The 12,621-nt window shown below is 38.8% G+C and overlaps 2 protein-coding genes across 2 annotated transcripts in view; both read left to right on the top strand.

The window, feature by feature from the left end:
* The window catches only part of LOC140319717 (interleukin-1 receptor type 2), a 60,272-nt gene that overhangs the window by 31,846 nt on the left and 15,805 nt on the right, over nucleotides 1-12,621 (top strand). The gene's annotated exons all lie outside the window — the stretch shown is intronic.
* On the top strand, nucleotides 833-12,346 carry il1rl2 (interleukin 1 receptor-like 2). Its single transcript, XM_072397468.1, has 11 exons — nucleotides 833-1,110; nucleotides 6,451-6,661; nucleotides 8,243-8,411; nucleotides 9,083-9,263; nucleotides 9,777-9,833; nucleotides 10,081-10,207; nucleotides 10,297-10,436; nucleotides 10,608-10,754; nucleotides 10,860-11,027; nucleotides 11,427-11,606; nucleotides 11,694-12,346. The coding sequence occupies exons 1-11, from the start codon at nucleotides 1,044-1,046 to the stop codon at nucleotides 11,885-11,887; spliced, it is 1,641 nt and encodes a 546-aa protein (XP_072253569.1). The 5' UTR covers nucleotides 833-1,043; the 3' UTR covers nucleotides 11,888-12,346.

Below are 12,621 nucleotides of genomic sequence, written 5' to 3'. Positions count from 1 at the left end.
TTTTTGGACATTTTTGTTATTTATGTGTCGTTAAATCATAGCATTATGATTCAGCTTTTATTGAGTAGGTCCTCCTCATGCTGCCAAAAGAGCTTTAACCCGTCAGTACATGGACAAAGAACATCTGAGGGCCTTATAATGGTATATTAGAAACAGGTTTTGGGGCCTGTTGGTTGTGAGGTAGGGTCTTTGGAGATTGGGCTAGCTTCACACAGATCCCATCAGACTTTTTGAGGCCGTGTGAACACCTGGACTTTGTCAGGCTGGCTGTTATTATAAGTTAAATGCTGTTGTCATGTGGGGTCTGTGAATGGTCTGGATACCAGCATTCCCAGCAGAATATCGCACTGAAGTACAGCGTTACTCACTCCACCTGTCAGTAGTTGTTATTTGGACTTTTCCCTTTACACAATCAGCTGGAGACAGGCGCTCTATATTAAAGGCGTTTTCTATATCAAAGATTCCACATCAGTTTTTGTATCAAAATCAATATCGCATTCATATAAGCGTCTCCACAACGATCTCCCAGACATTTTATCAGGAAGTGTAAGAAGTCCAGAATGAATGCTGCAGATATTTACGGCCTCACGTGAACTTTGATGCACTTCCTCCATGATGGTGTTTTAATTCAGCAGAATTAACCGATTTTCCCCAGAACGCAACATAAATACCTGAGTAACATCCCCACCACAGAGGTGAAAAACTGAAAATGAAACTACAAGGATGATGAACGATGTCTCACACTGACGTGCCAACAGAGAGAATGCTCCAGGCTGACCTTTTGTGAATAAAAGCCAAGCGCTGGAACTTCCTGGGAGTTTTAATGGGAGTGTTTCTGTCCTGACTTCCTTGTGCGAGCTGTGAAAACGGCATCTCTCACTTCCCTTAAGTTAGGGAAGCTCTTTGAATGACCTGTCAGGAAATGTGTCAAGAAAACTTAGTTATTGCGGAGAGGCGGTTTGGCCGAGAACATGAGCCATGTTGGAGAACACAAAAAAGGACTTTAATGAAACGTAACCTCTTCATTCCTACAGGCGAGAGCGATGGCAGCCTCAGATTGGGTCTCCTTCCTGACTGCACTGCTGTTTCTAACTTTAGCTGCGGCACACGGTGAGTACTGACCATCCCAGGTCCTCCGTTCCATACACTAAGAAAAGCTTCTGTTTTGAAAGTCATTTCTATCCATAAGCTCTGGCGACAAAGAGCAGTTTAAAAGGAAAAGAAGAATTGCTGAGTTGGTGGTTTGCAGTAAATGCTGACTTATAGAAGTTTGAGTGTTTTCAGCTTCTGTTTCTTCCAGTCAAACAATAAACTCGGCAGTCTATGGGTTGGAAAAGACTTTTTCAAATCAATGCAGGGCAAAGAGGAGGATTCCTCAAAGGTGAACCACAAAGACTGAAAGATAAATTTGCAATATGAGAAAGAGAGATAATCATCTTATTTGTTAAATGACGAACTGAAACTGGAAGCCCGTGATTGTGTATCAACACTGTTTTTGCTGATCAAACCAGTTACACGAGTACAGGAGAAACCTCCAAATACTGTTTTGAAATTAAGTGACTAGGGCTTATATTATATTTTAGAGCCAAAATATATCCTAAAGACATCTAACTTAAGGGAGAAACATAAATAAATAAATAAGCAGGACATAACCAAGAGCAAAACTCGGTTAACACATCCCGTGATAAACAACACAAAATGTTAGACTGTGTCATTATTGGGCAAAAACAGAGCAGAAATCCAGAAGCATCATGTAGAAGGTTAAGTGCATCCCATGACTCAACAGCTAGTAGAAAGATTTTCAGCCGCAATAACTCAAATGACTGTTTTTAAGACATTCGTGTGGGGGAAATTTGCCCACTCACTATTGCATCAATACGGCCTTTCACTGATGTCTGTGGGCTTCTGTTTACACACATTTCAATGCAGCATCCACCTTCCATCACCATCATTAGGCCATTTGATCCCCACCCACACACACGCTCGTTTCACCTAAAGCAAACCTCTTCATGGAAAAGGAAATGCCACCTTTTTCCCCCTTTCTCAGCTTTAACCACATTGTGAAGATGCAGGCTGAGGCAAAAAGAAGGTTACTTGCATTGCATCCGTCATCGGTCTGAAATTTTTCTTAGATCAGTGGGTTTTTCCCCCCCTCTTTCTGCCTTGCTTATCAAACAGGTCAGAGACGGCAAACATTTACAGTCAGACTTTTGATGTTTGGGTCTCCAGGAAGCCTGTTAAGTTACGAAATGATGCTACAGACACTAAAGATTGATTTAGAGCAGAGACAGTAGTTAACTGCACGTTAGAGGAAGAGTTTTCTTCTGCAGACAGCAGAAAGACACATTTCGGAAACTAAATTTTCAAGTGGTACTTCCACTGAAAGCGAGAAACATTTTATCAACTTTCATTGTATAAGTCATCAAATATATGTGGTTCTGAAATAACCATGAGAAGAATGAAGTCTTACGCTATTGAAATCACCATTTTTCAATCTAGATATGTGCAGGTAGGGGAGGTGATGGCTGTTAAAATGTTTCAAGAAGAAAATAAAGGCAAACAATTCAGTTTTGTTGTTTATTTTTAGCTCAGATTGACTCAGCTGTTTTACTAATGGCAAAACATGATGTAATGAATTTGGTTTGCCTGTAGTACGTGTTTTTATAGATAATAGATTCATATCTGTGACAGTAAGCATGAAACGGGGCTCATCCTGGCAGATGGAGGAACTTGTGTACGTGATGTTAAAAATTGCGCAATCCAGGAAAAAATAAGACCGAGAAGCAAGGCCACAATACCAATCAAAGTCAAGTATTTGTCATGAAGCACGTCAAAATGTCAACATTATTAAAAGTAAAAATCAATCTACTGTTTAATAAAATACTGTTTGTCTTCAGGAGACAAAGACGTCTAAATGCAAAGAATATTAAGAAGGCAACAATGCATGAGGAGGACGTTTCATCAGTATGCAGCACCTTTCTGCAATTACAGGATTTACTCACTAGATTCAAGTCTTTGTAACTTCCTTTATGCACAGCAGTGTCTTCCTCTCATGACTTATAATATATTTTTCATTTTTTTGTAACAAAAAAACAGCTCATTAGGGGAGGAAAAGGCCAAAAATAAACCTCAACTTTATGCAGTTTTGCACGAAGAGATGATGCACGATAAAGCTTGATCCTGAAGCATGACAAAAATAACAATTTACTTTACAACTCAGTAGTGCTAACACTGATAGGAGTGATACCCGCGCGCCCTGCCTGTTTGCCAGCAAATAAAAATAGACAGAAGGTGTTAGCAGTAACGTACCTTGTTCTTTTTTATCCGCTTTGCACAGGCTTCCATCTTCTTACTAAAAAAAATCCATCACCCATCTGGACTTTGGTTTTCTTTGAGCAGCTCCCATGAATCTTTAGCGTCCACTGTTGATGCTAGCAGCTAGTTTGCTAGCAAAACTCCAGCTTTAGCCTAATGGGCTTCGGTTATTTCCAACCGCCGGAACATCTGAAAACAACGTCTTTAAGCATTATTTTTGGTGTTTCTGCTGTCTTTTACTGTGTTTTTTTTATCGTATTTTCATTAACCACCCATGTCCACTGCCGTTACAAACTTTTTTCTACTAACTCAATTAACTTGTAAAGCTACCTTAGCCCGCCAACTGAAATCGGGGTCATGCTGCATTCACGTGAGATAGTAAATCCCAGCGTTCAAGTGGAGTTCTTCTGACATACTCTCTTCACACAGGAACGTGAAAGGCCCCTGATACCAAGAAAGAACCCATCTTCAATTTGGAATTTCATACCAAATTTTATTTTCTCTAAATTAGGAGGCCTAAATTTATTTTTACTTTGTAATTATGTTGAAAAAACTAGCAAACTATGAACTACTTTCATAAACAGATGCTTCTTTCTTGGTCATTGATCTACAAACATAATTTTTCTCCACATATTTACGACATATGGAACAATATTGGTATGAAGTTCCAAACTGAAAATGGGTTCTTGATAGATTGTTTAAGCCAATTTCTTCTGAAAGTATTATTTAAAGTGCAAAAGTCTAAAAAGTTAAGGCCACCGTTATCATACAAGTTCATTATTACTGATTTTTTTTAATATGGTGGTTTTTGCTCCTCCATATAAAGTTTAATAACATCTTCTCAATATCTTTTGAGACCTTTTTGTTAACATCAAGAGTAAAGCAGCATGTAAGACGGGATATTCGCATCGAAATAATAGCAGCGCTCATATTTTGAAAACATAGTTCTTCCGGTTTAGCGACGATTCTTGTCGCCCGAGGGTACCTACATCTGCCGTTTTGGTTAAAATCGTTGTGTTTTCTCTTTTATTGTTGTGTTTTTTTTTATTTGTCGTTGTCGTTTCTCTTTTGCCGTTGTGTTTTGCACTTCAGGGCCACCGTACCCTGATGCCCCTTACCAATCAATTAAAAATTATCACACCCAGACTGGAAGAGATTTTATAAAATACTATAAGATGCGAGTCACTCAAAGTGGATTTTTACACTCCCAAGTATTTTAACACGTGTGGTAAAAGATATTAATGAGCATATTTATTCAGTGTTTTGCCCAAGTAGATGTAGAGTGGGGAAACTACATGTTAAGCTTCATGATTCCATCTCACTTTATAGTCATCTTGATCGTGGCACTAATTAGGTCACTTATCTCTGTTTGCTTTGTGACCCAGTTTTTGTGGTTTTGCACATGGGCTTGTGCCCATTTCATGCCCTATTTTTGAGCTTTGCGTGATGTGTCAGTCACGAACAAGCCGGTTCGAAGAGCCGGCTCTTTTAAGTGAACTATGGTAGCAGCGCTGAAGGAGAGAGAGGACTGAAGACGAGTGAAAACAGAAAAAGAAGTACTATTTGGATGCATTTTGACAGTTGCGTCAATAGTTGTCCTATTTTCATTTCTATGCTTAGGTTTTTATAGGCATTTTCTATCTGCTTTGTGTAGCAGAGTGGTTCTTCAAGCAAGTTAGAGAGTTACGAGGGATTTTACAACTGTAAATACGATTGGCTGCAGCAATTTAATTGAGATTTAGGTGATATATGTGTTCAAATACAAATCACAAGTCAAAACAGCGCTGAATTTGGCTGAATTCTATAAAGTATAAGTGGTAAAATGGCTGTTTGGTCAGCTCTTCTTGGTGAGCTGAGCCAAATGATCCGGCTCACTAAAAAGAGCCAAAATTCCCATCACTTGTATATGACTTGTGCATAATGTTTGTAATTTTGCATCTCTTTCATATCGGTCATTTTTTAATATTATTTTTGTTGCTTTTCTTAATTTTGGCCACATCTCTTTGCAACTATTTATTAACTTTTTGAGGTCTTTTTGTATCATGGTTGTTTTGTGTCTCATGTTGCTAATTTTGGGGACTTCATTTTGGTCAGTTTTCTCTGAGTTTTGGTCATTTAACGTCTCTTCGTCGCCATTCTGTGACACTTTAAGGTAATTTTGTGTCATACTGGCTGTTTTGTGTTAGTTTTTGCTTCTCTTTGCTCATTTTGCATGTTGTAGTGGGTTTTTTTGTGTATTCAGTCATTTTTGCATTTAGTTCTTGTCATTTGTCTGAGATTTTTGCTTCTTTTTCTGTTGCAATTTTGCAAACTTTTGTAGCCAAAAGAGTATTTGTGAGATCACTTTGTTTCCAAATACTATGGTTACTATAAACACCACCAAATTACGAAAGTAGCTATTTAAGGCTATGCTCAGGATGGGAGATTGGACTGAAGACAAGTTTCAGTGCAATCTGTTGCTTTCTTTAGCTCAGATATTGTTTCTAAATTGGCTCTATATGAATTAATTGGATTATTTTAAAATTAATCAATTGTATTTCATTGGATTATGATTACAATGAATTGAACTCCAATTGGCTTGAATTGGACTATATTATTTAAGTGCCTTAAGACAATTTGGCGCTATATAAATAAAACTGAACTGAATTGATTTGATTCTACCTGTTTCTATCTTTTTTTAAAACATTTTACCACTTTACTGTATACTTTTTCCATTTGTTTTAGAAAATCGCAAAAAAAAGGTGCATCTTCTATATTTTGCCCATCATGAATTAATGCACCGTTACATGACAGTGCAGCAGTGCAACATGTGACAGTAAAATTAAAAGCCTGAAAATGTAGCATTCATATGCTACAGATCTCATGATTATCAGTTTAGAGCTACTTTATAGCTGCTGAGTGTTGCTGGGTCTCACTAATAGATCTGTGGTCACTCTTTTATTGTTGAAAAGGGCAGTGATGAAGCAGTGAACTGAGTGCTTTGGGTGTGTTATAGTTAAAGGAAAATGTGAATAATTTCTCTATAAAGGAGCACGTTGTTCAGTTCTACTGAAAGTACTTTAAGTGTTTTATACTGCTTTGTTAATCAGACCCCTGGTACTCAGCAATGAATTACCTTTGCTCTTCCTCCTTCAGACCACAGAGGGGAGACAGACACCTACTTTGTGAGTGCTGGCCACTTGTTTCTGCTGAGATGCCACTCTGTTGATGATCACGCCAAAGTGTTGTGGAGCAAAGCAGACAGCGACAACGTAGGCCTGCCCGCTGGATTAGAAGTCAGGGATGGGTTGTTGTGGTTTCTGCCTGTGCAGACGTCACATGATGGAAACTACACCTGTGAGAAAAGGTAGAAAAACACTGCACATAATCCTCTAAAATGCTCTCAAAGTACAGTTTAAATAAACTCCTCTGTAAAATATTCAAACATGACTTGATTTTGAACACGTTTGTTGTGCTTGACAGTTTTATAGGGATGTACTTTGTGTATTTCAAGTCCTACAAACTTGAGTACTGGCCATTTTTGAGAAAAATCTGGGAGATTTTTTTTCCAAAGAGATGATCGAGCAAATATATTTTCAGGAACATAAGAATAAGTTACATTCTCAAGACTCCACAGTTCAGTGAAAACTTTTTCTCTTTAACTTTTCATGTAAGAAAGTGTAATTTAGATAGATAGTTTAATCAAATATTATTGGCATCATCTTTACATTTTCACTTTTAGCAGTGACCTCGGGGTCTCTCTTCAGTCTCTCACATTGTTGTGGAGGAACTTTGACCCACTTGCCTCAGCTCATTGAGGTTTGCAGCATTGGTTTCTGCACAGCTCTCTTAAGGTCCCACCACAGCATCTCAGTCAGGCTGAGGTCTGGACTCTGACTGGACCATTGCAACACCTCGATTCTTTTCTTTTTCACACATTTTCTCATATTTTTGCTGCTGTGTTTGGGATCTTTGTCCTGTTGATGAGCCAGTTTCAGCCCAGCTTTAGCTGTGGAACAGATGGCCTCACATTTGACTCTAGAATACTTTGGTATCCAGAGGAGTTCATGGTGGACTCAATGACTGCAAGGTGCCCAGGTCCTGTGGCTGCAGAACCAGCCCAGATCACCAGCCCTCCACCACCGTGCTTGACAGCTGGTATGAGGTGTTTGTGCTGATATGCTGTGTTTGGTTTCCTCCAAACGTGCTGCTGTGCATTAGGACCAAACATCTCCACTTTGCTCTGGTCTGTCCAAAGGACATTGTTCCAGAAGTCTTGTGCTTTGTTCAGATGCAGCTTTGCAAACCTAAGCTGTGCTGCCATGTTCTTTTTAGAGAGAAGAGGCTTTCTCCTGCAGCCCTTCCAAACAAGCCATCCTTGTTCAGTCTTTTTCTAACTGTGCTGTCATGACCTTTAACCTTTAACATGCTAACTGAGGCCTGTAGAGTCTGAGATGTAGCTCTTGGGTTGTTTTTTTTTTACTACTGCAAGTCTGAACTTGGGGGGAACTGGCTGGGAAATCTACTGCTGGGAACATTAGCAAATGTCTGTAATGTTTCCCGTGTGTACATATTAATTCTTCCTTTTCAGTTTATTTATCTTTATCTTTTCAGGTTTTAGAAAAATCATATAGTTACATAGTTATACTATGAGAAAAGCTGAAAGAATAAAGGTTTATGTGATGGGGGGGGGGGCTTCCTCCTACCTTTTGGTTCTCATAACATTGTGTAGCCAGTAAACGTCTCAAAAAATTACTCTCTGGACTCATATTCCCATAACATTGTACGACTAGTAAAATAAATCATATAAATAGCAACAGTATCATTTTGTGAGGGCAGACAACTCTGAGCCAGCCTCCTGATAGGCTGTGCGGATTTGTCAATTTGATTTGTGTTAATTGTATCCAGCGACTCTGAGCCTAATTTTCAGAGAATTTTTCTGACACAGGGATGAGACTGGATCAGAACGGATGATGTTTAGGGTATCAGTGTCAAGTGGAGAGTGTCCTGATGCACCTGAGACCATTACCATCACAAAAGGACACAGTAAAGGTCTTCCATGCAAACAGACAGAAATCTTCAGACTAAATGCCACAAGGACCGTACGATGGATGAAGGTATTTTCATTCACATCCATGTTTACACTGCATTTATGTGTCTTATCTTCCCACAGCAGTGCAGTGGCTCTTGTTGTGAGTTAAGCAATCAGTATAAGGAAATGGGCGGTATGATTGTGTGACAGGGTGCAAAGCATGAAAAACATGAGAGTTAATGTTGCTTCCAAAAATCAAAAAGCAATGCAAAAACAACCATTCACAGGAAAAATATATCACTTCAAAGATATACTGTTACTGATGATTATCAAACACCGAATGATCAATATCATGTTGCAGATATGATGATATCATGTGTTGATTTGAGCTGATAAAACCAAAAATAACATTAAATGTGAACTGTTTGTTGTAGCATTTTTAACAATTCCTCATTTCCTATTTTCAGACAACATGAATTATACTGAAACTATTTTTTCTTTAAAGTTATCCTGATATATATAGATATATATTATTGTGATAGCTATTTGCCACAATAATCGTGTCATGAAAATAAGTCTTTAGCTTGACTTTAACTTAGAATACACCAACTTTAAACCTTTTCTGTAATTGAGCCCATTTCAGTGTTTCCTGCTTTTAAATCTTTAGAATCCGTTGCCTGGTTTGTAGCTTTTTGTGTTAAGTTTTTGACTCATCACACGGTGAAAAGTGCATTTAGACTGTGTGTCTGCATGTAGGACTGCCTGCCAGTGCAGCGTGAAGAAGAACCGATCCTGGATGAAAAAGGCTTCCTGAGGCTCCCGGAGGCCTCGAGGACGGATGCTGGAACATACACCTGCCTGATCGATATTAGCTTGGCTGGCAGGAAGTACACTGCAGCACGCAGCATCCAACTGAAAATTAATGATGGTATGTGCTGCAGTTCCCTGAACTGTCATCAGATTCATTTTCACATCTGGAACCATCTGAGGCCACTGATATTGTTGATAAATAAGTAGTTGGGCACTTTTTACCTTTCACTCTTATTTTACTACCAAAAACAGTATGTTTTTCATGTAAATGACTAAAATGTACACAAATTAAATAGAAATTAACCTAAATCTAAAGGTGAAAACACTTTTTTTCAAAAGTGCATCAAAAACAAGCAGCAACTCATGAAACTTTAGGTCAAATTTAACTTAAACAAGTTACTTAAAGGGAAAGTTCCGTTTTTTTAAACCTGGACCTTATTTCCAGCTGTAAATACGTTCATTTACTCATTGATAACATTTTGGTGTCACTCGGACGCTATTAAGATCATTTGAGAGCCACATATATTATAAATGGGAGTGAGCAAGGCCAATGCAGCCTCTAAATAAGGCACGAAACGCCTTCATTTCACTTAAATTATGTATTTTAAAGCAGCTATGTTTGTGTTTCTAGATCTAGTAGTTTTTCCAGAGCTCCATGTGGTCAGCCCACATCAGGATGTAATCACAGTTCATGTGGGTAAGTAGCACACAGCACAGATAACCCCTGTTATAGTGACACATTACCAGTCTACATTATCAGTCTGTATTTATATTTCCACCTTGATTTAATTCATGGAAATTGTCTATATCTGGGAATTTTGAGCGTTTCCTTTTGCTGCTGTGATTAAAGCACAATTTAACCTTAAATCTCACCAATGACTGAGGATTTTAAAGAAATGCTTGTCCAGAGACATTCTGATCTTTGCGGTCTTATTGATGAGCAGGTAGGAGAGCAGAGCTGCAGTGTTTAGCCTACACAGGCTACACAGAGGATCCAGAGGTGTTGATGTTCTGGACTGTTGACTCTGACTTCACTGACTTATACGAGGAGCTCAACGAGACCTGGAAATTGTAAGAATCAGCTGAGCCAGATGGGTTATAAACAAAAGAAGGTAAACAGACAATGGACAATGATTAATGGATGTTTTTCTGTCTTTTAGTATTCACGATGGAAACGAGGTGTTCGCTCTCTCCACTCTGTCCATCTCCAGAGTTCTTCCTCAGTTCCTGAATGTCCCCATTTATTGCCACATCAGCAGCCCAGCTGAAGAGAAGGTCGGCGTGGTCTGGCTACAGGAAGGTATTGTCATCTTTGGTTTACAACGTGATAAACAAACATGTTTGTTGTGGATTTTCACAACATGAATCATTCTTGGAGGTCTCACCACAGTGCTTGTTCAGTCCTGATTTATTTATTCGAATGCTAAGATGGAGGTTTGACCGTTTACATTTGTCTGCTTCCTCTCGTCAGCTGACTACAGTGCTCTCTACATCAATCTGTGTCTCTGCCTCTCTGCCTCCATGGCTATTCTGTTGACGGCTGGTTCCTTTTTCTTCTTTAAGATCGACCTGATTTTAGCTCACAGGAAACTGATGACATATTTTTCCAAACAACAAAGTGAGTGGGTTCTTTTTCATTTAAACTTGTGCTTTTGTGTGCAGCTTTTCATAATAGCAGAGTTTCTGCCAGTTTATTTTATTTCCTCTGATTCTGTTTTCCCAGCAGCTTCAGATGGAAAGTCTTATGATGCCTATGTAAGCTTCCTCCAATCTGACACTCTGAGTTTGGATAAGGCAGCGACCTTTGCCCTGCAGATCCTGCCTGAGGAGCTGGAGCAAAAACATGGTTATTCCCTGTACATCAGAGGAAGGGATGACAGTCCAGGAGAAGGTCAGGATCAGACACTCATCATATTTCAAGCTGTATGTAATAAGGGGAGAAAAAAGGACAGTATAAAGAAAGAATAAATAGAACTAAAATGAGTTAATTGCAGGAAGGCCTTTGAGATACAGCCCTACGAGGGCTTAAACTTGTACATTTTCAGTGACGTTTTCTAAGATATTTTCTGTGTTTTTGTTATGATTGTATTTTTATTTTTGTAATTATTGCAGATAAAAGAAAGTTTATTGATCAGAAATGTTGTTTCACAGTTTTGTGAACTTGAAACAAATGGCTACCAGGAAAAATGGGAAATTTACTCAAAATGTATGTTGTGCTTTCCAAACAGGCTTCCGTCGAGCACCTCCTTACTGACAAGAAGTGTTGTTTCTTGTCTTTAATCTCTTACAGCTACGCATGACGCCATTACTGCTGCAGTGGATCTGTGTCGCAGACTGATTATTATCTTGTCACCTGATGGGAAGACAGAAATGTCGTGTGAAAACCAAAACCAGCTGTGGTACGAGCAAAGAGTTGGCCTTCATCACGCTTTGATGCAGAATGGTCTTGAAGTAATTCTGGTAGAAATTGGTGAGAAAAGACTTCTTCTTCGTTTTTTATGAAGCATTTGGTTGCTTTTTTTTTCATCTTTGTATGGTTTTCACTCTATTCTACCAGATGGTCCAGTGGATTACAAACAACTGCCGGAGTCTCTGCGCTACATCAAGAAGAAAAGAGGAGCTCTGAAGTGGAAGAAATCCTTTGTGGGGACAAAAAAACTCACCAAATTGCATTCGAACAAAAACTTCTGGAAGACTTTGAGGTATCACATGCCTCCTGAGCCCGCAAGAAGACTCCAGACTGTTGTCTAAACCGACAGAAAAATCTAAATGATTCTTTTTACAGAAGGGATCCAGCATAGACGTTTTGTTTACATTATTTGGGCCTCTTTTCTGGAACACTTTTCTTCCCTTTTTGACAAGAGGAGACCAGATGTGTACTTTAAACTGTCATTCATCATCCTACGGATTGTGCAATGTTATAAAAAGGGCTTTTTCCAGCAAACAGAATGGACTGAATTTCTCTCAAGCACAATACATTGTGCAGTGTGTGCAACGAGGATGCAACACTATCAGCTGGGTTTCTTTATATTAATATTAGATTCTTCAGATTTATTTACTTTTTATCACCTAGAAACTGACATGTTATGCTGTGATGAGTTTATTCCTTGATAAGTGTGTGTGTGTGTGTGACCTTCCATTGTCGGTCTTTAAGTCTTCATGATATAAGATTCTGAAGAATAACAGATTCAAATAAACAGTGAAAATGTTTAAGGGCATCAGCTGCTACTAGTTTTAGGAAAGGAGGTTTTCTGCTGGCTTGGACTTGCAAGATAAAAATCCAAAACATGTAATAGTAATTACTGCTGATTACATGTTTTGAATCTTAGCAATGGACTCCAATGGTCAACATAACAAGCATTGTGTGGAATTTTCCGGTGCCACGACTCTCCTTAAATGCACATGGAGAAAATATGAACCTGTATGACTCACATTTTCTTTGTCTCTTGGAAATTTCCAACCTTTTTACCGTCTCTATGCTCTGG

Source organism: Leuresthes tenuis, unplaced genomic scaffold (assembly GCF_036924035.1).
Source record: "Leuresthes tenuis unplaced genomic scaffold, fLeuTen1.0.hap1 SCAF_12, whole genome shotgun sequence".
In the NCBI taxonomy this organism is placed as follows: domain Eukaryota; kingdom Metazoa; phylum Chordata; class Actinopteri; order Atheriniformes; family Atherinopsidae; genus Leuresthes; species Leuresthes tenuis.
The sequence above is the reverse complement of the archived record's forward strand: the minus strand, read 5'-3'. Positions and strand labels throughout refer to the sequence as shown.